Source organism: Vipera ursinii, assembly GCF_947247035.1.
Source record: "Vipera ursinii genome assembly, chromosome: 2".
NCBI lineage: Eukaryota > Metazoa > Chordata > Lepidosauria > Squamata > Viperidae > Vipera > Vipera ursinii.
This window is the reverse complement of record NC_139513.1, coordinates 144,953,991-144,979,358: the sequence shown is the minus strand read 5'-3', so window position 1 is coordinate 144,979,358 and position 25,368 is coordinate 144,953,991. Positions and strand designations below refer to the sequence as shown.

The following is a 25,368-nucleotide window of genomic DNA, read 5'->3' as shown; positions in this document are numbered from 1 at the left end:
TGGGCTGGATTCCAGCAGAGACAAGGCTTGTGATGTCACTGGAGTCCCACCACAGACCTCACCTACTGTTTTGTGGAAGAGGATATGGAGAGCCATCTTCCCCTGTTTAATAGGACAAGCTGCTGCTTCTAACATACGGTATATCTTCTCCTCCAAGGCCAGCTGAACAGCTCTGCCTCGAGTCTCCCAGCAGAATCTTATTGGGGAATGTCATGTACTGGAATGTAATGATGCAAGCCATGGACCCTCGTCTATTGTGGAGAAGCTAAGTAGGCATTTCCTGCCAAGCTGAGGCTAGCCCTCAAGGGCTAACTAGCTTGACGGTCAGTGGGAACATTTGTATTTGGGGCAGGAGAATTCTGGCAGGTAATTGGAGGAACACCAGAGGGCTTATGTGTATAACTACCGGCCATTATCTGTAGCTGAGCAGTTGTTTTTCTGGAGACAATGAAGAGATGCTTTGACACTGTGTTGCTCCTTGCCTATTGACTATATAAAAGGGAACACACTGGATGGCACCTGCTTGTCTGTCTCTTTCTTCCTGTGTGAGAAGGAAAAATGAGATGCAGGGGAAGCTGCCTTGCTTCTGTCAGAGTTCTAGCAGTAATGCCAGCAGGATCTGTCTGTCTGTCTGTCTGTCTGTCTGTCTGTCTGTCTGTCTGTCTGTCTCTCTCTCTCTCTCTCTCTCTCTGTGTGTGTGTGTGTGTGTGTGTGTGTGTGTGTTATGTTATGAAAGGAACGGCTTTAGGGATACAGGAGCTTTAGGAACGTGGAGAAACCCATGTCCTGCTTACATTTATATATAAAAGCCCTAATAAGCAGGCATATACATAGAATGAAGGCTATTGCTAAGCACATTGATTTGTGCTTTAGATTGTAAGCCGCCCTGAGTCTTCGGAGAAGGGCGGGATATAAATGGGATTTTTTTTAAAAAAAATAATCCTAAATACAATTTTCCTATCCAGGGCTGTTGAACCGTATTTTCCCCATTTGATACCATCCAAATGTTACTGATACTGTAGTTTCCTACAACTCTGGGAGTCATGGCGCCAAGAGCCCTAGAGGGGAACCAGATTATAGAAGACCGTATTTGGGCTTTTATTATCTTCTCCAGAGAGGATGAAAGCTGAATCAGAGCAGCGCTATGATACAGTTACATGAAGATGTAGGCCAGATGCATAAGCCTTTGGAATTTGGCTGGAGCTCAGAAGCACTCCATTAAATTCAGGAGAACCATTCAGCTAGTGCCCACCCCCTTTTTTTAAAAAAAAAGGGGCGGACTTCAAGAACTAATAGAAGTATAAATCTCACCCAGCAATGTGCCCCATTCTAAAAAGCTACTTTGCACAATTCCTTGTATTGCCTGCAATCTATTTGGAAGAAAGCACCGCTGATTTAGAAGGTGGCCCTGCTTTCTGCAAACCGCAGCTTCAAGGAGAGGGGATGGAGTTAGCTTTCCCAGAAATTCTCTAAAGGTTGTTTGATGATGTGCTGAAAATCCTTAAGAGTCCGTTAGCCTCTGTTTCATCCTATAAATATACTTCATTTGCTGGGAATACAGAATGGCTATTAGAGAGCCTTGGTGGAGCAGTGGGCTAATGCCTCCTTAAGTAACACCAGCTGCCTGCAATTAGTGCAGGTTCGCATCCCACCAGGCTCAAGGTTGACTCAGCCTTCCATCCTTCCGAGGTAGGTAAAATGAGGACCCAGATTGTTGGGGGCAATTAAGCTGACTTTGTAATAATGCCGCTTGGGGTGTGTGTGAAAGCCCTAATAAGCAGGCATATACATAGAATGAAGGCTACTGCTAAGCTTGTAAGCCGCCGCCCTGAGTCTTCGGAGAAGGGCGGGATATAAATGGAATTAAAATAAAAATAAATAAAATAAATCAGTTTGTGTTTAATATTTGATCACGGAGAACATATGGCTATAATATGCATGGCAATAATATGTAGGTGGGTGTGTTATATGCATCTCTCACACACATCCCTCTCTCTCTTTTTCCTCTTTCTCTTCCTTCCTTCCTTCCCTCCCTCCCTCTTTCTTCTTTCCCTCTCCTTCCTAATCTCCCTCCCCTCCCTCCTTCCATCTGATTTATAACAGAGTTGGAAGGGCTCTTGGAGGTCTTCTAGCCCAACCCTCTGCTCAAGCAGGAGACCCTATATCATTTCAGACAAATGGATGTCCGGTCTCTTTTTAAAAAACCTCCAGTGATGAAGCACCCACAACCTCTGAAGGCAAGTTGTTCCGCTGGTTTATTGTTCTCACTGTTAGAAACTTTCTCCTGAATTTTAGGTTGCTTCTTTCCTTGATTAGTTTCCATCCACTGCTTCTTGTCTTGCCTTCTGGTGCTTTTCAAAATAGGTTGACCCCAGCCCCCTCTTCTGTGTGGCAGACTTTCAGATCTTGGAACACGGCTATCAAGTTGCCCCTACAGTATTCTTTCTTTTCACTAGATTAGACATACCCAATTCTTCGTATGTTTTAGCCTCCAGCTCCCATATTCATCTTTGTTGCTCTTCTCTGCATTCTGCCCTTCCTTCCTGCCTGCCTGCCTTCCTTCCTCCGTCCCTCCCACCCTTTTTTCTTTCCTTTTTTCCTTCTTTTGTTTGATACTATGAAGGGCTCTATAACTTTATTTGTCTTGAGGACCTCCAGCAGCTACTAGGATAAGTTCCCCTCTCCTCTCTCACTGCATCTCCAGTTTCAGCCAGCTCCAGCTGCCCACTCTCAAATGACTTTCTAACATCAAGCTGCAATCTGAAGTCAATTTTTCTCTCTGCTCCAACTCCCAATCTGGATTTGGCAGAGTACACAAGCACATTAAATGTTGTTTGTTAAAGCCCAGATGGTCTAACGAGGAAAGATCAGACAATCCTATCTGAGTATTAACAATATTAACAAAGGGTAGTCAATAACCATTAGCTGGTAATGCCACGGAAGCAAGCCATATAATTTCTAAGTATTTTCTCCTGTACCTACAATGGCTATCCTGAATTCTTCTCTGCTCACTCATGGGAGCAGAGTGAGAGACAACAAGGCACCCCCAAAAATGTACCTTCTGCTCAGAAAGGCATGGGAATGTGTGGATGTCAAATGACACAAGCAAAGAAAAGTGCAAGGCTGGATAAACAGAACTAATAAATGGGTATTTTGAAAGCATCGCTGCAGGAAGCAGCAGTGAGCAGGCTTTGGGTGATCTAGGCTGAGTAGGGTTAGCCCTAATTAGTTCTTGGATGGAACCACCAAGAAAACTCAAAACTGCAGAGTAATTGAAAGAACGTCAAAAAGAAGGCTGCAACAAGTCATTTTGGCATTATTGCTAAAAATGTCCATGAAGTCATCCACAATCCAGCTCGGTATGAAGGAAATTGACTTTATCTTGGAAATACACTGAGTTTCCTATTTAATTAGAAATGTTCACATGTAAACACAACAGTTTGGTCCATAGTATTTATTTTAAAAAAAACACAAAAACCTTCAGACCAACTGAGCTCTCCACGCAACTGCATACTTGCAGAAGGTACAAATTTGTCCGTTGCATTATAAGGGATCCTACTACATAGCTGTTGGATTACACTGTTTCATTGTCACTCCTTATTGCCTTTTATGACTGCTTGAGCTGTCATTGTTTTACTTTTCCTGATTGGTTGGAGAAGGAAATCCCTACTTCCAGCCAATTCTGGAGTTCTTGAAGCATTTTCTGCAAGGAATTCCTATTTCATTCTCACACTTTAGATCAGGATTAGGGAAGAGGATAGTTAGCAATAGCAAGGTTAGGCCATGTGGAGGAGTGGAAGAAAGAGGGGGGGGAGAGAGAGAGAGATGGTAAAAATAAACAGGAATTCACTCAAAATAACTCAGCACCCAGCATGTCCAAAAAAGGAGGACGGCCAGAAATATTCATGCAAGATTGTGTGTGTGTGCGTACATGTTCCTCTGAGTATCATCAGTGACTGGCCAAGGCAGGGGCACAAAGTGACTGAAGCACTGAGTAAGCTTTTTCCCAGGGAAGAGCATATCCAAAATCCACATCAGATACTCTGGATACTTTTTTATCCATCTTCGAGTTCCCACATCCAGATTCCTTCCTTCCTTCCTTCCTTCCTTCCTTCCTTCCTTCCTTCCTTCCTTCCTTCCTTCCTTCCTTCTTCCAGAAAAAAAAATGAAATAAGTAACACTGAGATCAACATATATGATGCCCCTTTTCCGCTTCTAAAAGAAGTCAACCCTACTTGTAGCCTATTGCAGAAAATATTAGTACAGTAGTAAATATAGTAGAGATACTCAAGATGTTTGACAGCCAGGCAGTAGACAGATGTTGATATGGTAGTATCATGAAAAGCAGCACCTTATCATGGTGCATAATTTAAAGTGGATAATTACCCTTTGGATTTCTTATTTCAGGTGCCAAAACAGGAGGTATCTTCTGCCAAGAGCCGCCCCCCCCCAAATAAATAAACCCCGCCATCCGACTCTGAGTCTTGCCTAATTCTGGCAGCAACGCTATAAAAAAGTACCGTCCTTCTCCGAAAGGTCACACATGAGTGAACAAGACAGAACACAGGAGCCTCTACCACAAATAACTGCTTGGGACAACAAGCACAAGGACAATCCAAAATAAGCAGAGACACGATAAGAATTTTGCTCAGCTCTGGCTTCTCCAGGCACCAGCTTCCCAGTGAACAAACGAGACAGAACTGGAAGGCACCATTTTGTTCTACCCCCCAAAAGGTAAAGGAGGCAGCATGGTTTGATGCTGGAATAGGGAGATTTATGCTTGCTTCCCAGCACGTCACTCTTGGTTCTGACCCAAAAGGATGACCTACAGATATCACTCCGTTAAGAACATCATGGATGAGAGTCAGTCACGTGAACTCTTTCAGGTAGGCTAATGTATCAGATAAAAGCAAGGCAGCATTTTTTATTTTATTTTTTTAATCCCATTTATATCCCGCCCTTCTCCGAAGACTCAGGGCGGCTTACAATCTAAGGCACAAATCAATGTGCTTAGCAATAGCCTTCATCCTATGTATATGCCTGCTTATTAGGGTTTTGGCCCCCCCTCCAAGCGGCATTATTACAAAGTCAGCTTAATTGCCCCCAACAATCTGGGTCCTCATTTTACCTACCTCGGAAGGATGGAAGGCTGAGTCAACCTTGAGCCTGGTGGGACTCGAAGCTGCACTAATTGCAGGCAGCTGGTGTTACTTAGGGAGGCATTAGCCCACTGCTCCACCAAGGCCCTTTTGTATCTACTTGAGTATTCAATGGACTATTATAGGCCAGCGAATCAGAGGAGAGTTCAGAGTAAAGTGAAGCTGATCATGCAGAAAAATAGCAATTTTTTAATAAGCAGTTGAGCAGTCTGGTACAAGAGATGACAAAAGGAGGAGTACTGTTCCAGCCTCCATGGCCTGTTGGAGCCCTCTGTGGAGTAGGTCTTAGTAAAGGAGAAATTATTTATTTATGCCAAGTTCCTGCTTCATTTTCAATCTCTTGTCTGAAGTCTCTACAGACCCCATTCAAGGATGAAGAATGTGGAGAATGTCTTGGGATGGGCAGGAAGGTGAGGAGCAGGCATAACAGGGAAGAATTATGTAATGATTGCTCTCCTATCCATTTAACTAACATGCACACACAGATGCCAACACAAGGAAACCTTGGCCCCGCCCGAGCTGCTGTAGTAAGGACAGCATTCGAGCTGCTGTAGTAAGGACAGCATTCGAGCTGCTGTAGTAAGGACAGCATTCTTGCAGGGAGGGAAAATGCCAAAGCCCCTGCTTCATATCAGTGCTCCAACCCTGCAGCAAGAAGAGATGATAAGGCAGGCAGAAGCTTGGAGGGCAGGAGGATAACACTGACCCAGGTGGGAAGACGAGAAGAAGCTTAAGCCTAAAACGAAGGAACTGTGTTACAGTACATGCAGGCTATTGAGATGTGCTTATGGAAGCAGCTGGCGAGTTCTTTTTCTTCTGCATACTACCACGGCTCTCACAGGCCTAGTCTTTCACACTTTGCCTGGCTGAAGCTAGTGTTAAGAGTGGCAGTACAGGCAGGAGATTCAGAGCAGTGTGGGCAGGAGGCTGGACAAAAGTCCCTTCTACTGCCAGAATCAGAGTCCTGCCTGCCAGGAAGCCAGCAAACACCGTCCTGGAATCTCTGTGGGTGCCTGACTGACTCTGACAGCCAACCAACAAAGGAGTCACACATAGATCTGGGAATACCAAGGTGCCCTTTCAGTACATTCCTTCCACAACCGCCAGCTCAGCCTCTGAGTCATAATGAGTAGACTGTGGGCACTGGCCAAGCATGCCACCTTCTCTGATTCAGTTGTTGATTGACAGGTGTTCCTTTAGATCTCAAAGAAGTGACAAAGCCCAAAACTAACTGAAGAAAATTTGTGTCTTTTCTGCTGAATGTTCCTGGTCTCCTTTTCAAAAAGAGTCCTCCAGGCGTGCAGGGAACTCACCTTCCCTTGGGGAACACAAAATTTAAATTCCTGCACGTGCAGCCTCCTCTCTTAAGCATGTAGCTTCTACCTGGACCCCCAGCGATCAAGCTCTCAAGCACGACAATCGGGAGATGCCAACGTGTAGCAGGAAAGAAAGCGGGAAGATGAAAAGTTGGTCCTTTACCAGCAATCACTCATTTGATCTGTATAGACAGATAAAAATGTTTTCTCAGGAACAGATCAGACAATTTGCATGTACTATAGAAGATTTTAGGATCTATCTCCAGGAATTAAAGAAGTCATTTCCAAAGATTTGGGTATTTTTTTCATAGAGAAATTGAAATAAATTCCCCATGTAATGTTTTCCTTTTCTCATGGTACAGCAGTATAAATGCAGCCCTAGAGAACAATCTACTGCTGGATGGACAAATTCTTCTGAGCCTAACTTACATCACTACGGATGTATTTGGGTGGGTGGGAGGGACCCAAAGAATCACTTTCTTTTTACTGTGAAGTTATCAAGTTACTAGGGATAAAGAAAGGCCACTTTAGGCATCTAGATACTTAAAACTGGTTGCACCAAGCAGACTGTGCTCATTTGGGAAAGGGAGTTGTACACACTCTCCTGTGCTAAAGGAAAAAAAAACATAAGAGGTTTGTAGTTTGTGAGACTATTTGTTATATTTGTCACGGCTGGATTTATCCCAGGACAAATAATTCCATTCCTGTAAATATGGATACATACCGTCCTTTTGTAGAAAACCTTTCATCTAGGATTATAAATGAGCTGGTTTATATGCGTGTATTTATATTATGTTCACTAGTTATATAAACTGGATGAGGCTGACTGTTACTGGCAGCTGAGTACTCATAAGTGCACTACCCCGGCGTATTAGGATGGGATAAAGGTACTCACTGTCCAGAGTGGCAAATCATGAATGGTAAAATATAACAGAACCACAATGGTTATTTTTCTCACACCCCTCTCCCATTGCTCCCTTACACTACATTACATTTATGGTCATTTTAAAATCAGCACAAGGATTTTATTTATCTATTACATACCCAGAGGTCTTATTATGGCCTGGAATGAAAGAATTCCCATCTCCATTTGGATTATTGATTTCAGCTGCCTTTGCTTAATTGAGGAGTTGAGGGGAAGGTGGGGTGGGGGGAGGGGGTGTCTGGCAGTTCCCTGGGAAAGAAATATAGCAAAGAAGGGAAGGAAGCAGAAGCTTCCCAGGTTATTTAGATGGGAGATATTATTTCACATACACACCCCCAGAGACTCTCAAGGAAGGCCAGAATAGAGCATCTGGAGCTCAGTGGACCTTGGGAGGAAGGGAAGAGAGAAAGAAAGGAGAACTGGACTTGGACGTCATTGCTTAAACATCCAATTAGCAATTCTGGGTGCAGTCAGTGGCTCAAGCAATTGTGCTATAAATATTCATCATTACCTCCATTTATTCTCTACAGACTCTTTCAGGACTTTGGCAGAGAGGCTGAGTGGGAAATAAAATTGATCAAGCCCTCATAATTTTCTCACACAGAAGGAAAAAAAACCCTACAGTATGGAAAAAAAACAGACAACGGGTGTACAGACATTTAAATGTGATTATGATCAAGCATCTTTTTTCTGAGAAACTGCAGCTGGTGGTGGCCTGCCAAGACTTATAACTGGGCAAATACATAATGAAAGAGGTAACCGTGTGTTTTACATAACTTCCATGCCTTGTCTTGCACCAATGAACATTCTGCATGGGGAGATTGTAATGTCTGAAGAAGCCTTGGAAGGTCAGTAGATAAGAATAAAACTTTTTGTGGTCTTATCTTAGGGAACAGGATTACAGAAATAATATTGGAATTACTCTCCACACAACAAAGGCAATGTTCTTACTAATTGCCTTGAATTCGGTTGGCAAGGAGATACACAAGGGTGGCATTGCTATAGCAAACTCTTGGACTACAAAAAGTGGTGTTTATACCCTCAGTGATAATGTTTCTCTGCCAAAATAATTGAGGCTGGAGCAGAGAAGCATTTCCCATGTCTCTCTCTCCCATCCCAGATTTCTAGGGTTGTATGAATATCAGCCTTTTGGAAATCAAAATGAATTTGATGGAGGAGATCCATAATAAATCTCCCATTAAAAACACCTGTAATTTCAAATGTGAATTCCACATACGGATTTGCTATACTAAATCAGATAATTACTGTAATTTAATATTAGCAATACTGGTTGAGTTCACATATCATGGCAGGATATAATGCGGTCTAATTGTTGTTTAATGTGAAGTGTGTGAGGCTAGCTGACATTGACTCTCTGGGACCTCAAACATAGTTTTTTCCAGCCCAGAAAAAATTGCTGGAAACCGAACCTGGGATCTTCTAAGTCAAAATATACTGCTCAAAAAAATAAAGGGAACACTTAAACAACACAATGTACTGTATTTAATAGTAGGATGTCTTATCTTGTGTTCCCTTTATTTTTTTTGAGCAGTATATATTATTTGTTATCTGTTACTGTATGTTTTGCCAGGATAAGGTAAATAATGTGGAAAAGAGAAATTGAATTTAATTCCCCTCTCTTTCCCCCTATATATTTGCATCCCCTGCTTGCCCTGTTCTATATAACACCGAAGAAGCACTTAATTGCTTGAGTGCTCCTGAAAAATAAAGTAGAACTATTGAGCTCAACAATATAAATTAAACTAAAATTGCCTTACACAAGATCACCAGCAATGTGTTTATCTCTTACTGATGTGAAAGACAGTACACAAGGATATAAATGGCTTGTACGCACATCTGTAACTGTGGTAGAAAATATTCAAAGTACAACAATACAGGTAGTCCTCAATTTACGACCACAATTGAGCCCAAAATTTTCATTGCTAAGCAAGACAGTTAAGTGAATCATTGCAGTTGTTAAGTTAGTAACCTGGTTGTTAAGTGAATCTGGCTTTCCCGTGGGGATGCTGCAGCAGTTATAAGTGTGGCAAACGCTCATAAGTCACTTTTTTCAGTGCCATCATAACTTTGAATGGTCACTAAATGAATGGCTGTAACTTGAGGACTCTATAATAGGAATATACACAAAGAGCCTAACGCTCTGTGGTGGGATCAAAAAAATCATCATCAATCATATCTGAGGAACAGTATGGCCAAAGTATGAGATAGAGCCCAAAGCAACTGAGGCACTGGAAATTTGCAAGTTGTCAAAGAAGGAGCACTGCCTACTGGTCTGAGGTAGAGCACCCTTCCCAGCTATTGTCCACCAGATTTTTTTAGACTATGCCATCCTGAAACTTTGTCAAAAGGCCTGGCCTTGACTCTTGCCTGCTGCTCGAAGATTGAGGAAGCTCTTTCAAAGCAAATGTCTGGATGACTTAATCAAGATTATTCTAAACTATTTTTCTTCGGCAGGAAAAAAAATCCACTTCCTATAAGAAGATCTAGAGATTTTGTACTAATGTGTGTTGTTTGTTTAGACCAGGGGTAGGCAAAACCTTGGCTCTTTTATGACTCGTGGACTTCAACTCCCAGAATTCCTGAGCCAGCATGGCTCAGCTTGGAAACCTCTCCCTTTTCCCTCAGCATGGCTGGCTCAGGAATTCTGGGAATTGAAGTCCGCAAGTCATAAAAGAGCCAAGGTTTTGCCTACCCCTGGTTTAGACTGAATCTTGGCACAGGCCAGTGATGATCTGAGTGCAATTTCAGTTAGACTTTATAGCATATAATGGAAGAAAAAAAATAGTTATTGTACAAACTGTAATAAGGAACAGATAGGATTAGAAATTGCTGGGATTGTTGCAGTGAAATTCAGTACTCACCCCACACGGCTTCTGATAGGGCGTCTGCTGATTGATGTGCCTGCCCACCAATTGAAATCTGGTTGGGACTTTCTTGAAAGCCCTGCATTTACCATTATGGCAGCCATCTGTGTCATAGGCCATCTATGTTAAAACTGAATAGCCTTCTCTCAGTAGATGGGGAGGGAATATGACATCATCTCTCTCCAGTCTACAACGCAGTCCTTTCAGCACTTCCAAGAAGTCTCCACACCTATTTGCACCACTCAGGTGACCTTGAGGACAACGGATAAATCTCCAAATGGCCTGAACAACTGGCTAAAAGAATGCAAATGACCAGCTGTCTGCAAGGAATATAAATCCTTCCATTCCCCATCATCCAGTCAGAGCGGAAGAAGCTTCTTGGATGAGAAGTGAAACGTCTTTAAAAAAAAAAAAAGTCCAGTTGCCTCTTGAAAAAACACCTTTGGGATAACCATGACCTGGACGACTGAGAATCTCCATAGACATTAAGGCAGTAGCATGTTGTTATCAACACAACTGCACAAACCTGTCATAAAAATTTATCACAAATTTGATTGGACTTTACTAGCAGACCCAAAAGAGAAGAGGGCATTTTGATACAAGCACTACAAATGCAGAATTTAGTTCCAGGGAATGCAAAGCATTATCAGCTTTTATTCGTTATTCAGGCTTTGGGCTACATTTGTGCTTAGTGGCTCTTCATTTCTGGCTATTCTGTACTTCAGTGTGTTGCACTACAATGATGTTGTACTGTTATGCTTTCTGCAGTTTTATGGATTTAAATATGCAATTTTTAAGAGGGGTTTTAGTGAACAACAGCATCATTATGAAATACGGGCGTTCTCTGTGGGCACGCCAGACCTTTGGAACCGTTTACCGGTTGAGCTCCGGATGGCTCCCGACCTTCGCTCCTTCCGACGTGATCTAAAAACTTATTTATTTGAACAAGCCGGCCTGGTCTGATGGGTTTGGGGTTTTAATTACTGTTTTTAATTAATTTATTGTATTCGGGCACAATTGTTTAATTTGTTTTTAATTTTTGTATTTTGTACTTTTGGTATTTATTGCCCTGTACACCGCCCTGAGTCCTTCGGGAGAAGGGCGGTATATAAATAAAATAAAATAAATAAAATTTCCACCAATGTACAGTACTATTGTGTGTTTTTTTAATTTATTGTAAATATTTTTTCATTAAATGTTAAAAACAATTTGCAAATAGGAAACCAAGAATATATAGGTTATAAACCCTGTATTTGGATAATAATAAATTACTGCAACCTAATATATCATAGCTATATTTCTCTGCATGGAGCAGCAACTGCAGAGGAAAAAGGCAATTATCTAGAAATTCTGCTGGCAAGTATCATAGAAGCAGAGCGAGTGAACAGTGAAGTTCTGAAGAGAAGAAAACTCACATCTTACATCGTTTTGAGCCAAGGCAAATAGATCAGTATCTGCGGCAGAACCCCTGGGTGATTTACAGTAGAAGAGGAAAGGCTAAATAGAAGAAAAAGCAAAAAAAAGCATTTTCACTTCCTAAATGAGCTGACTGAAATCAAGAAAGCTTGGAGGAAAATAATAATAAGGTCACGTTGTTAGGTTGAGCTTGTTTTTCAGAGCCGCCTCTGAAGGTGATTTTGTTTCCTACACCCAGTACGTTTCATTTGCGCTTGGAGGAAAGTTGCAAATCTGTAAAGACAGTGTTTCATTGCAGGGCATAAAGATCAGGACCTGAGAGAAGGAGTGAGTGAGAATGTATTCCCATGGAGAAATGGAGCTACAGCATCTCAATGCATCAGCAGCCAAACCAATCCTACATCCCCCCCCACCCCATCTGCAGATCTCTTGTTGGCTACACACAGCAGCTGAGCCAGAAATCAATCAGTTCAAGCTCTCCAGTCCCACCGACCTTGTGGGAATGGGGAGGTCTGCAGCCGCTTTCAAACTGGCAAAAAATCCTCACATGGTTGTGTTTGCGGAGAAGCGTGTGTATGTGTGTGATGGTGGTGGTGGTGGTAATAGACTTACAGTATCTGAAATTTTCCCAAGCTCATCCAAGGCCAAAAAGACACAATTTAATCCACGAATTGAAATGAAAGCATGAGATCAGTCAGGGAAAAAGAGGGTTTGTGTTCTCCGCATACAGTACATTACATACAGTACATGGCTGGGCAGGGGCAGGGGCCGTCAACATAAATTTAATAAGAGGCCCCTGATTATGTTTTTATCAAAAATTTTTACGGGGTTGGGGAGAGGGGTGGGAGATAGGGGTTGTCTGGCTTTGGGGGGCGGCCAATCAACCATAGTTCAGGCCAGACTTGGGTCTGACTGCGTGGGGGGAGAACGAGGGGTCGTTGTCTCCGGGGCTCATGAGCGAGTCGTGGGATTACCAATTCCCACGACGGGGAATGGCAGCAGGCGGATAGACAGGGGGCCATATCGTTACCGGGAGGGCCGTCTCCGCTATTTGCAAGCGGTGGGGCGCTCCGACCCTCTCCTTCTTTCCCGAGGTTCCGGGAGCGAGGATGTGCAGCCTCCTGAGCTCCGGCTGGTGTACCTGAATGCCAGGTCCGTGGTTAACAAAGCTCCCCTTGTTAGGGATTTAGTTGAGGGTGAGCATGCGGACCTGGCTTGCATCACGGAGACTTGGTTGGGCCCAGAGGGTGGGGTCCCTTTGGTTGACCTTTGCCCACCAGGCTTCCGGGTGCTACACCAGCCTCGAGCTCAGGGTAGGGGTGGGGGTGTGGCGGTGATCGTTAGGGAGACCTTATGTCCGCGAGAGACCACCGTTCCTCAGATAGTCGGGTGTGAGTCTCTCTTTATGAGATTTGGCTCTGGGGCGCAGTTGGGCTTGCTGCTCGTGTACATTTCGCCTAGTCGCGTAGCGGCAGCCCTGCCCGAGCTGCTCGATATCCTCTCGGGGTTGGTGGTTGAGTTCCCCAAACTTATAGTTTTGGGAGACGTCAACCTACCATCCCTGGGAGGTTCATCTGAGCTTGTTCGGGAGTTCATGGCTTCCATGACGGCCATGGACCTGACGCAGGTAATTTCTGAACCAACTCATGAGGGAGGCCACACCCTTGACCTGATTTTCTTATCTGGACGGTGGTTGGATGATCTTGGTGGGGGCTTTCCATTTATTATGCCCCTGTCATGGACCGATCATCACCTCCTGCGGCTGGTCTTCCATTTTGCCACCCCCCGCCGTGGGGGTACGGAGCCAACTAGATGGTACCGCCCCAGACGCCTAATGGATCCTGATAGATTCCAAGCGGCGCTGGGGTCCCCACCTGCCTCCATTGCTCACAGCTCGGCGGATGCCTTAGTGGAAGCCTGGGAAAGGGCAGCCACTGAGGCACTCGACCGGGTTGTACCCTTGCGGCCCCTGACCCGGCGCAGATCCCAGCTAGCTCCATGGTTCTCCGCGGAGCTCCGGGAGATGAAGCGTCGGAAACGGGGCCTAGAGAGCTGCTGGAGGTCCAGCCGATCTGAACCCGACCGATTGCGGTTAAGAACCTACATTAGGTCTTATCTCGCTGCGATGAGGGAGGCGAGGTGTAATTACTTCTCCACCCTCATCGCGTCCACAGATAATCGCCCGGCTGCCTTGTTTAGGGTGACTCGCTCACTTCTTAATCAGGAGGTGAGGGAGGATCCCTTGCAGGGTCGTGCCGAGGAATTTAGTCAACATCTGTCGGATAAAATCGCTCGGATTCGGACCGGTTTGGACTCCAGCTGGGCAGAGTCTGGCGATCAGGACACGGGTGGTCTTGTCAATGTTATCTGGGAAGAGTTTGATTCTGTGACCCCTGATGAAGTGGACAGGATTATGGGAAGGCTGAGCTCCACCACATGTTTATTGGACGCGTGCCCTTCCTGGCTGGTTTATGCAGCTAGGGAGAGGACACGAGGCTGGCTCCAGGCGGTTATATCTGCTTCTTTGAGCGAGGGTTATTTCCCCACCATCTTGAAGGAGGCGGTGGTGAGACCTCTCCTCAAGAAGCCTGCCTTGGACCCAGCTGTATTGAACAACTTTCGTCCAGTCTCCAACCTTCGCTTTCTTGCGAAGGTTGTTGAGAGTGTGGTGGCGCATCAGCTCCCTCTGGTCCTGGATGAAGCGGATTATCTGGACCCTTACCAATCGGGTTTCAGGCCCGGGCATACCACGGAGACGGCATTGGTCGCTCTGGTGAATGATCTCTGGAGGGCTCGGGATAGGGGATATTCCTCTGTCCTAGTCCTATTAGACCTCTCGGCGGCTTTCGATACCATCGACCATGGTATCCTGCTGCGGCGTCTCAGGGGATTGGGAGTGGGAGGCACGGTTTTTCAGTGGTTCTCCTCCTATCTCCTGGGACGCTCGCAGTCGGTGTTGGCAGGGGGGCAGAGGTCGACCCCTAGGACTCTCGCTTGTGGAGTTCCTCAGGGGTCGGTCCTCTCGCCTCTCCTGTTCAACATCTATATGAAACCGCTGGGTGAGATCATTCGTGGTTTTGGAGTTGGGTATCATCAATATGCTGATGATACCCAACTTTTCATTTCGACCCCAAACCACCCCAGTGATGCCCTCGCTGTGATGTCCCGTTGCCTGGAGGCGGTTCGGGCCTGGATGGGGAGGAACAGACTTCAACTCAACCCTGACAAGACTGAGTGGCTGTACATTCCGGCTTCCCGTGACACCTGGGATGTTCCATCTCTTTCTATGGGGGGTGAGCTTTTACCCCCTGTGGATAGGGCTCGCAACTTGGGAGTCCTCCTAGATTCACGACTCACTTTGGAGGATCATATAGTGGCCGTGACTAGGGGGGCTTTTGCCCAGGTTCACCTGGTGCGCCAGTTGCGGCCCTATCTGGACCGGGAGGCCTTATGTACGGTCACTCATGCGCTCGTGACCTCTCGCCTAGACTACTGTAATGCTCTCTACATGGGACTTCCCTTGAAGACTACTCGGAGGCTCCAACTGGTACAGAATGCGGCCGCGAGAGTTGTCTTGGGAGTTTCCCGGTACTCCCATGTTACACCTTTGCTCCGTGAGCTGCATTGGTTACCAGTTGTCTTCCGGGTAAGGTTCAAGGTTTTGGTTATGATCTTTAAGTCCCTACATGGCATGGGTCCGCGATACCTCGAGGACCACCTGCTGCCGGCGTCGACTCCCCTCCGCCCTGTGCGCGCCCACAGAGAGGGCCTCCTCAGGGTGCCTCCTGTCAAGGAATGTCGACTGGTGGCCCCCAGGGGGAGGGCCTTCTCTGTGGGTGCTCCGGCGTTATGGAACCAACTGCCGGTTGAGCTCCGGACGGCATCAGACCTCCGATCCTTCCGTCGCGGGTTGAAGACCCATTTATTTGAACTAGCGGGTCTGGCCTGATGGGGGTACATGGGTTTTTATAGGCTTGTTTTATTATTCTTGTTTTAACTTGGGCATTGATTTAATTGTCTTTTAATGTTTGTATTGTCATTTATATTTATGCCCTGTGAACCGCCCTGAGTCCCTTTGGGAGAAGGGCGGTATAAAAATCTCAATAAATTAAATTAAATTAAATTAAGGTTCTCAAATGATGGAAGAGCCCAGAGAATCATAAAATGCACTGAAAAAGAGGAAGCAGCCGCTAGCCCTTAACACAACTAGATGTGTAATTGTCTTCTAATACATTGGTGGTAGGGACGCGGTGGCTCAGTGGGTTAGGACGCTGAGCTTTGTCGATCAGAAGGTCGGCAGTTTGGCGGGTCGAATCCCGAGTGCCGCGTAACAGAGTGAGCGCCTGTTACTCGTCCCAGCTTCTGCCAACCTAGCAGTTCGAAAGCACGTAAAAATGCAAGTAGAAAAATAGGGACCAGTACGGTGGGAAGGTAACAGCGCTCCGTGCGCCTTTGGCGTCCAGTCATGCCGGCCACATGACCACGGAGACGTCCTCAGACAAGCGCTGGCTCTTCAGCTTTGAAACGGAGATGAGCACCGGCCCCTAGAGTTAGAAACGACTAGCACACATGTGCGGGGGAACCTTTACCTTTACCTTACATTGGTGGGTGGTGGTGGGGGAACGGAATGCAGAATTGGTTCATTCACTGGCTAACTAAAATTCAAATGAAGAAGAGATCAAGGGGGGGGAGTTCACAAAATTCCTCTAGTCTAGAAACTGTCTGGGCCTTCATTTGGGATTTTCTTTGGCAATCATGATGAGTCGCCTCTAGGCGAAATGGGCAGCAGGTAAGCTTAATAAATAAATAACTTGAAGATCAGATAAAGTCTGCAAAGTAACTTTTACCAGCTTCTGCAATCCTAGCAAACATCATATTTTTGCTAGGATTGCGACGTGTCCAAAGTTTTACTCGAAATTTTTTTTAAAAAAAATCAAACTGCAAGATATAAGAGTCCACACTATAATTTATATACAGTAATGCCTTTATAGATACTTTATACAGTCTTTGACTTACGACCAAAATGGAGCCCAAACTTTCTGTTGTTAACTGAAACATTTGTGAAGTGAGTTTTACTCCATTTTACGACTTTTCTTGCCACCAGTTGTCAAGTGAAACATGGCAGTCATTTAGCTAGTCGCCTTGTTGTTAAATGAATCTGGCTTCTCCATTGACAAAGGCTACAAAAGGTGATCACATGATCCCAGAATGTTGTGACCGTCATAAATATGAGTCAGTTGCCAAGCGTCTGAATTGTGATCAGGCAACCATGGGGATACTGTAACAGTCATAAGTATGAAAAACAGTCATAAGTCACTTTTTCAGGACTGTTGAAACTTTGAACGGACACTAAATGAACTGTTGTAAGTCGAGGACTACCTGTATACTGTCAGAACATACATGCTCTTGCTCTAGTCCAGGGGTAGGCAACCTGGGCTCTTTTATGACTCGTGGACTTCAAGTCCCAGAATTCCTGAGCCAGCTGGAGTCATAAAAGAGCCAAGGTTGCCTACCCTGCTCTAGTCAGCTTTATGAAACCTTTTTGCTATAGACCAGTGATGGCGAACCTTTTAGAGACCGAGTGCCCAAAAAACGGCCCGGCCCTGCTCTGCCCCCTGCTCCACCTGCCCGCAGGGCCACTCACCACAGATCGCCCAGGTAGCCTTGCAGCGCCATGGCAGCCACGCCCTCCACCCGCACCCCGCAGCATCATCTGCACATGATGGGGTGTGAGGGCGGAGTCTTGCCCCTGCTGCCCGGCTGCCATGTGCTTGGCTGCGCTGCTCCATGTGGGCTGCGCCTGGGGGAGCCTCTCCTCCAGGCAGGCTGCTGGTGAGAAGGGGGTTGCGGGGGGAGGCAGGGCTGGGGCAACAGCACGCGTGCCCACAGAGAGGGCTCCGCGTGCCACCTCTGGTACACGTGCCATAGGTTCGCCACACTGCTATATACCATTAATGAAGATTACTTTTGTGTAGCAAAGTTTCATCTGAGTGCTTCATCTGAGTGCTTTCATCTGTCCACAGACTAGCACTACCAGAAATAGAGTCTTGCATTCAGTTTCATGTTATACCTGTGAAATTAGCCTGAGAACAGGGCTGTCCTTTATTTTCCCCCAGATTAAGCTCAAGGAAAGAATTATTTTGTTTGTTGCTTTCATGCTGCAATACAAGCTGCTTAGTGTGCCACAAAAATCACCTACTCGGAAGGTTGGAGCAGGGGACGGGGATTCAGGGAGGACGTAGCTTTTTCTACGCCTGTGAAGTCTTCGAAACTGGAGGAAAAGATGAGGACTCCTTCCCAAAATTAGGCTGTACTTTTGCGGACCTCCAAGCATCTTCCAAACACAAAGCATAGGCTTACTGAGTTAATAAACCCATGGTCCCTGTTTCTTTGCATATGCGAGGTGCTGCAGAGCTTTAAACTTCTAATTATGCAAAAGTTGCTATTATGGCCAGTTTATGAGACTCTTAAGTGTTTGCTTTACTACTTGGGAATAGGATGATGAGAAAAGATGGACATTCTATGACCTGAAAGCACATGGTGCTCTGCTGCAGAAGCTTGGCAGACTTTTAACTGCTATCATATGGGTTTATCTGGGAACTATCTGTAAAATGGAGTTCCAAGTATATAAATATTGTCTTCCCTAATTATCAATTATTCATGGGACATGTCAGTCTGCAAAGTACTTTCCTGTCTACATTTGTCTGTCAAATCCTGCCACTGAATCATAAATATTTCCATGTATAGGTGAAGAAATGAGATTTAAAGTTATCAAATACGAATGACATGGTTAACCAGTGTTAAAGAACCTGGATCTCTCTACCCTCTTAGGCCATAATGTTGAGTGGTAGCAAGACAACTAAAAGCAGTCCTGAACTTACGAGCACAATTAAACCCAACATTTCTGTTGCCAAGTGAGAGACATTTGTTAAGTGAGTTTTGCCCCATTTTGCGACCTTTCTTGCCAAAGTTGTCAAGTGAATCACTGCAGTTGATAAGTTAGTAAGACAGTTGGTAAGTGAATCTGTCTTCCCCACTGACTGTTTGTCAGAAAGTTGCAAAAGGTGATCACGTGACCCTGGGACCCTGCAACCGTCACAAATATTGAGCCAGCTGCCAAACATCTGAATTTTGATCATGTGACCATGGGGAACGCTGCAATGGTCATAAGTGTGAAAAACAAAGTCACTTTTTTCAGTGCCGTTGTAACTTTGAACAGTCGCTAAACAAATGGCTGTAAGTTGAGGATTATCTATTGTTCATTTCTCCATCTCTAGAATCATGTCTTGGAAAGCAGTTACACATTTGTAGCTTCAGGTTCCTCTTGAAGAAATTGTGGAAGCCCAAGAAAAAGCTGCCTCTAATACAATATTATTTAGATTCCGGAATTAGCCAGAGCAGTTCGTAGCCTATCTTTCCAGGACCATTTCTTTTATTATTTATTTACCGTATTACATTTACAATACATGCCACCTATCTCACACTTCGAGGCAACTTGTCCTTCACATTTCCTGTTTGCAGAGGCTGCTGACAGACCAGCCCTGACTGCAAATGCAATTTTAAAAAAAAGCATTGTACCATTATTATTATAGGGAAACAAGACAATAAAGTCCAAGAAGCTGACAACCACTACCAGTAAGAGAAAAAAAGGGCAACACTTCCAGGAAGGAAGGTGAATGAGGCCATCATGGAAAGTTCAGTAGGACCAAAGCAATCTTCAGCAGCCTGTTGAAAAGCAGGGGCTAAATTAAGCTGCATGCAAAGCAGTTAGAAGCTCCACTTTTGTCAGTAGCCTCACAGCAACATTACAGGGGAAATGGATCCTAGGTCACAACGTCCCCAGAGAAACCAAGCATGGAAGAAATAACACACTTCAGAGAGTCGCTAGAATTCCCTCCACTCTTTTCTAACTGAAGGAAGATACTCTCACTCTACCCTTTGGGAACCGTCCTAGTGATGCCATCCCCAAGATTTCCTAATGCATGTGCACAACCACCCAGCTGACAGGTTCATACAGTCATGATCTGGCTTTTCTATTCAGATCACAGGCTCATCTTCCTCTCTGATTTCAGCTCCAAAGGGGGAATCTCAGCAGACTTTCCCCAAGTGCGTGGCCCCTTGCTTCCACAAAATAAGGCATTTACAATTTCTTTCTTTCTTTCTTTCTTTCTTTCTTTCTTTCTTTCTTTCTTTCTTTCTTTCTTTCTCCCTTCCCTTCCCTTCCCTTCTCTCTCTCCCCGCCCTCTCTCTCTTTCTTCTGTGCCACTTCAGTGCTTCTGCATTTGCTCCCTGCAAAGCCATCATCAGAATTGCTGTAGCCACAAGCTAATTATGAATACAGCCCTGGCAAAGGAGACCTTGCCTTCAGCAATGATTCAGCTGCCTTAGCACTGAATAAGACAGCGGCATCTCTCAGAATTCCATCTTTCCAGTCTCAGGCAGGAAGAAGAAAGAGAAAGGAGAAAAATGCATTTCCAAAAAAAATAGCTTATAGGCATAAGAAGGAAAAAATCTCATAATAATACACCATCTATTTAACTAGGGAAAAGCTTGCGGGAAGACACTGTAAGGCAAGGTTAAAAAAAACAAACCTTTGAAAACACTCAATTATCACCCCAAAAATGCAAACTCTGGCAACACACCCATCAAGATCAAGGATTCCCTTCCCTCTACAGAAATATTAAAAATATTTGGGGTAGGGCAGTGGAGAATGTATCTAATTTGCACACCCTGTAGATGATGTGCCCAAATTGCATTGGAATTTTAAAAAAACATAATAATAAATATCCACCACGGGACCACTGAAAGGAAACAAATTGCTCTTTATCTGGTCCTTCTCTCCTACTGCCAAAGCCAGAGGCATTAGGAAAGAAAATATTCCCGATCGTATATATTCCACATATTTTGCACCCAGAATCAGCCTGTGTTTCCACTGCAGTACCCAGGGAATTAGGCAGGGACCGATGAATTTACGTGAGCGGTGTTCAAGCTCAAGACACCGAGAAATCTAAATTCAGAAGACTCCCGGAAAAGATGCGTGATCCTCCTGATACTAAATGACCAGGCGAAAGTTTGATCGCCTCGTTCGCGCGGCTCTAGAGATCGTCCTCCGTGGGCGACCGTCTACCTCCCTCCCCTTTCGGCTTGTCCCCGGGATCAGCATCCAAATCTCCAGTCCTGGAAGCCGGGCGGCGGGGGGGGGGGACGACTTACCAGCTGATGGGCTGCGGACTCAGCTGCTGGTGCAATGCCACGGAGAAGCCGAAGAAGCTGCCTTTCTCTCCCCGCTTGACGATGGGCTCGGCGACATCCAGGTTGAAGGCGGAATTCCCCCAGAGGTAAAGGCTGAGGAAGCCGAACAGGCGAAACTCCAGCGCCCCAGGCATCCTGCGAGGCGTCGCGGCAGGCAGCAACTGCAGGCGAGCCGGGCGAGCCCCCCGCGGCTCCAACGCTTCGCAGCCCGCCGTCCCCTTCGGAGGCTTTGCTGCCAGCTGTCCGCCTCAGTCACGGGCCTTGGCTCTCCCTCTGCGCTGCCCGAGGGCCGGCCAACCTCGGCGTGTAACCAAACTCCCGAGGAGAGGCAAGCTCGCTTCCCTCGGCCGCCCGCGCGCGGGTTCCCAGTCCCTCATCCATTCTGAAGTGCCGCTGGGCGGAGCCCCGCGCTCCCACAACAAACACGCCCCCTCCACGCTCCACGCTTATTGGACAGGAGGGAGCGGAGAACTGGAAAGCAGGTGCCGAACTCCCCCCCACACACTCCCACTCCCTCCCTCACACACGCAGGCACACCGCCGCAAGCCGCGGGATCCGAACGGGCCACTGTTAAAGCTGCGGTCAGAAGGGAACCCCAGGTAAAAGGACAAGGAGAAACCCGACTGTCTGTCACCCAGGGCCGCAAGAAAGAGCTCCTCCTCCTCCTCCTCCTCCTCCTCCTCCTCCTCCTCCTCCTCCTCCTTGGCAACCTTTTCTCTTCTGACGGGTGGATAACTAGAGATGACTTCCAAGCGAAGTGGCAGCTTGGCATGTGCAGGGTAGTCCTCGACTTACCACCGCACTTGAGCCCTGTTGCTAAGTGAAACATTTGTTTAAGGCCGTTTTTGCCCTATTTTACAACTTTTCTCGCCACAGTTGTTTAATGAACCACGGCGGTTGTTAAGTTAACAGCCCCGTTGTTAAGTGAATCTGGCTTCCCCACGTTGACTTTGCTTGTTAGAAGGTCGCAACTGGTGGTCAGATGACCCTGGGACAATGCAACCGTCATAAATATGAACCAGTTGCCAAGCATCCAAATTCTGATTACGGGACCATGGGGATGCTGCAATGGTCATAAATCACTTTTTTCAGTGTCATTGTAATTTTGAATGGTCACTAAACAAACTGTTGTAAGTCGAGGATTACCTGTATATTGAGATCTGTGGCTTATTTCTTCTTGCTCGCATACTTTTTCAAGCAAAAGGCTGAAACACTTCCTCTCCAGATTGATCAGGTAAGCAGGGATCAACACCAGGCAAACAATCAGGTAGAAACCGCTAGTTTAATAATAAGGAATCACCATGGAATCATACCCCTCGCCCAAAAAAACTGGCAGGGCAAGCTACTATATATTAAACAGGCAGCAAAACTATGCTCATTAGCACTGATGGTGTTACTTGGTTGACTAATGAAATGTCTGCAAGCAAACAACCAGGCTCATACACCAGCAAGGATTCCACAGCCACAGATATTATTTTGGAATAAAGGTAAAAGGTAAAGGTTCCCCCGCACATGCGTGCTAGTCATTTCCGACTCTAGGGGCCGGTGCTCATCTCCATTTCAAAGCCGAAGAGCCAGCGCTTGTCCGAAGCTGCCCAGAATTATTTCATTACAAGATGGGCAGATAGGTGGCAAATTATTTAATAAATAATAAATAAATAAATCCCGTGGAACTGATGGCTCTGTAGATGTCCACACCACCCCCCAATGGGTGTGTCAGTTCAGGTTCCTTGTCTGGGTCAAGGGAACAAAATAGAAATTTAATTGAATTAAGGATAAACCAATTCATTTCTGCTGTGGCTTCAATATGAAGAAGGAACACAACATTGAGAAGAAATATGTTTATGGCAAAAGTGGTTAAGTGTCTGCTTTACAAGAAAGGAACTCTAAACCACAGAAAAGCAGAGGGTTTTTTTTTAAAAAAAAAAGAAGTTAAAAGAGCCATGGTAAGAAATCCTAGGGATTTGTAAGAGCCTTGGTGGAGCAGTGGGCTAATGCCTCCTTAAGTAACACCAGCTGCCTGCAATTAGTGCAGGTTTGCGTCCCACCAGGCTCAAGGTTGACTCAGCCTTCCATCCTTCCGAGGTAGGTAAAATGAGGACCCAGATTGTTGGGGGCAATTAAGATGACTTTGTAATAATGCCGCTGGGGTGTGTGTGAAAGCCCTAATAAGCAGGCATATACATAGAATGAAGGCTACTGCTAAGCTTGTAAGCCGCCCTGAGTCTTCGGAGAAGGGCGGGATATAAATGGAATTAAAATAAAATAAAATAAAAATAAATCTGATTGGCTGGCCAGTTTGGGGAAGCTAGTTGAAATTATAAACTCTGGGATATGGCTGTCCTCCCAGAATTTAGCAGAGGCCATACAGGTAGTCTTCGACTTATGACAAGACTAATAGAATAACAGCGTTGGAAGGAATTTGGAGGTCTTTTAGTACAAGCTCCTGCTCAGGCAGGAAACCCAATACCCATGGTGGCGAACCTATGGCACGCATGCCACAGGTGACACGCAGAGCCCTCTCTGTGGGCACACGCGCCGTCGCCCCAGTCCTAGGCCTTCAGCTGGGTTTTATAAAACCTTTTCACTTTAGGTCTCCACTGCCATGTGCAAAAAAAAAAGGTTCAATCAATCAATTTCAACTTCTCGTGGGGAAAAAAAAAGATCTCGCAGAGTTAGAATTGACTGATTGAACGTTTTAGTCCCACCCAGTCTGCCGTTCTCACTGCAGCCACTCCCACCCAATGGGCCATGCCTACCCAATGGGCCACACCCACCCGGAAGCCAACAATACATAAGTGGGTTTTGGGTTGCAGTTTGGGCACTCGGTCTCTCAAAGGTTCGCCATCACTGCCCTATAACATTTCAGATAAATGGTTCTCCTATCTCTTCTCCAGTGTTGAAGCATTTAGAACTTCTGGAGGCAGGTTGTTCCATTGATTAATTGTTCTGTCAGGAAATTTCTCCTTAGTTCTAGGTTGCTTCTCTCTTTGATTAGTTTCCATCCGTTGCTTCTTGTCTTGCCTTTGGGCACTTTGGAGAATAGCTTGATTCCCTCTCTTCTTCATGGCAGCCCTTTAGATATTGGAACACTGCTATCATGTCAGCCCTCGTCCTTCTTTTCATTAGACTAGGCATACCCAATTCCTGCAACTGTTCTTCATGTTTTAGCCTTCAGTCCCCCAATGGTCTTTGTTGCTCTTCTAGGCAGGTCCTTGTCAGTGTTCCTGCTTCTGTTAGGCAAAATGGGCCTTTCAGGAGAGCAGCAGAGCTGAGAAGGTCCATGTAAAAAGATGGAATGTTGGAGACAATTAGCTAATGAAGGATGAATGTTGCGGTTTCACTAGGTTTCAATTTTTTTGCTCCATGTTCTCCATTACGTTTCATTTAAAGGTCAGTGATGTAAATGCCTATCAACATGATTTTAGACTATTAAATGTGAAGAAATTAAGTGTTTCCTTAGTCATTTTGACTATCTGGGTTGTTTTCTGAGGGGATGTGTGCTAAATTGCTTTTAATCCTCTGTGAATCACCCAGAGCTGTCAGCAAGTGGTCAGCCTCAGCAACTGAAATTATAATCAACCAAGCAAACAATAGAAGCTTCCAAGGCAGATCCTGTTCCTGGACCCCACCCAACAATGTCAGTTTTCAAGAAGGAAATCAGAAGCAAAATAATGAAAGACAACATTTTCCCTAGGGAAGTCCATCAGAAAGAGAGAAATGTTAAGTTAGCTTCTGCTTCAACTGTAAAAGCTCCAGGCCTTATCCTGTCCTGCAGGACTACTACTCTGTGGGAGGAATAAAGTATGGGCTACTACCATTTCCTGCAGAATGCAAGTAGTCAGCTCTGGGATCATAACCATCAGGAGTTCAAGAATCTCAGGGGTCTGCTTGCCTAGGCTTCTAAATACAGGATCCAGGGCGGGGGGGGGGATAAAAAATATTGGTCTGAATGGGATGTATCAGTGCAAATGAATGGTTTGAGGGCCATCAGACTTGCACAGATAAGCATGAGCCTTGACAAAGAGAAGGCATGAGGTCAGCCTAGGTCACACTAAGTTATCCTAGGACTGCCTATAAACATTTCAAAATGGAAACCAACAATAGTGACCCTGAGGCTCTTTACTTTTCAGAAAGCTGGAAAAAAAATCTAGCTTTTTCCTCAGGCACTAGGACTGGGTTATACTACTAGCCAAGTCTAATATATGTGCATTTGGGACAGAGAGTTATGTGTGAGATCCTGGGACATTTGCATTTGATATTTACCAAGTTTATTTTTAAATGTAATTTTGTTGTTTGATACAGTACTGGCTCACGTTGTTAGTTGCCCAGAGTTATTTGCTTAACATGGGTAGCCCTATACATTTTCTTAATACATAAATAAATAAATTCAACCCTCACACGATGAGACCCTG

At 45.4% G+C, this 25,368-nt stretch overlaps 1 protein-coding gene across 4 annotated transcripts in view; it reads right to left on the bottom strand.

Moving 5' to 3' along the window:
* Positions 1-21,313, bottom strand: part of ITGA7 (integrin subunit alpha 7) — a 73,601-nt gene extending 52,288 nt beyond the window's left edge. For all 4 annotated transcript variants that reach the window (XM_083355474.1, XM_083355475.1, XM_083355477.1 and 1 more), the window contains exon 1: positions 20,915-21,313. In XM_083355474.1, coding sequence (XP_083211600.1) covers positions 20,915-21,087 — 173 coding nt within the window. In that variant the 5' untranslated portion in view covers positions 21,088-21,313. The remainder of the gene's footprint in view (positions 1-20,914) is intronic.
* Between the last annotated feature and the right edge of the window lie 4,055 nt (positions 21,314-25,368).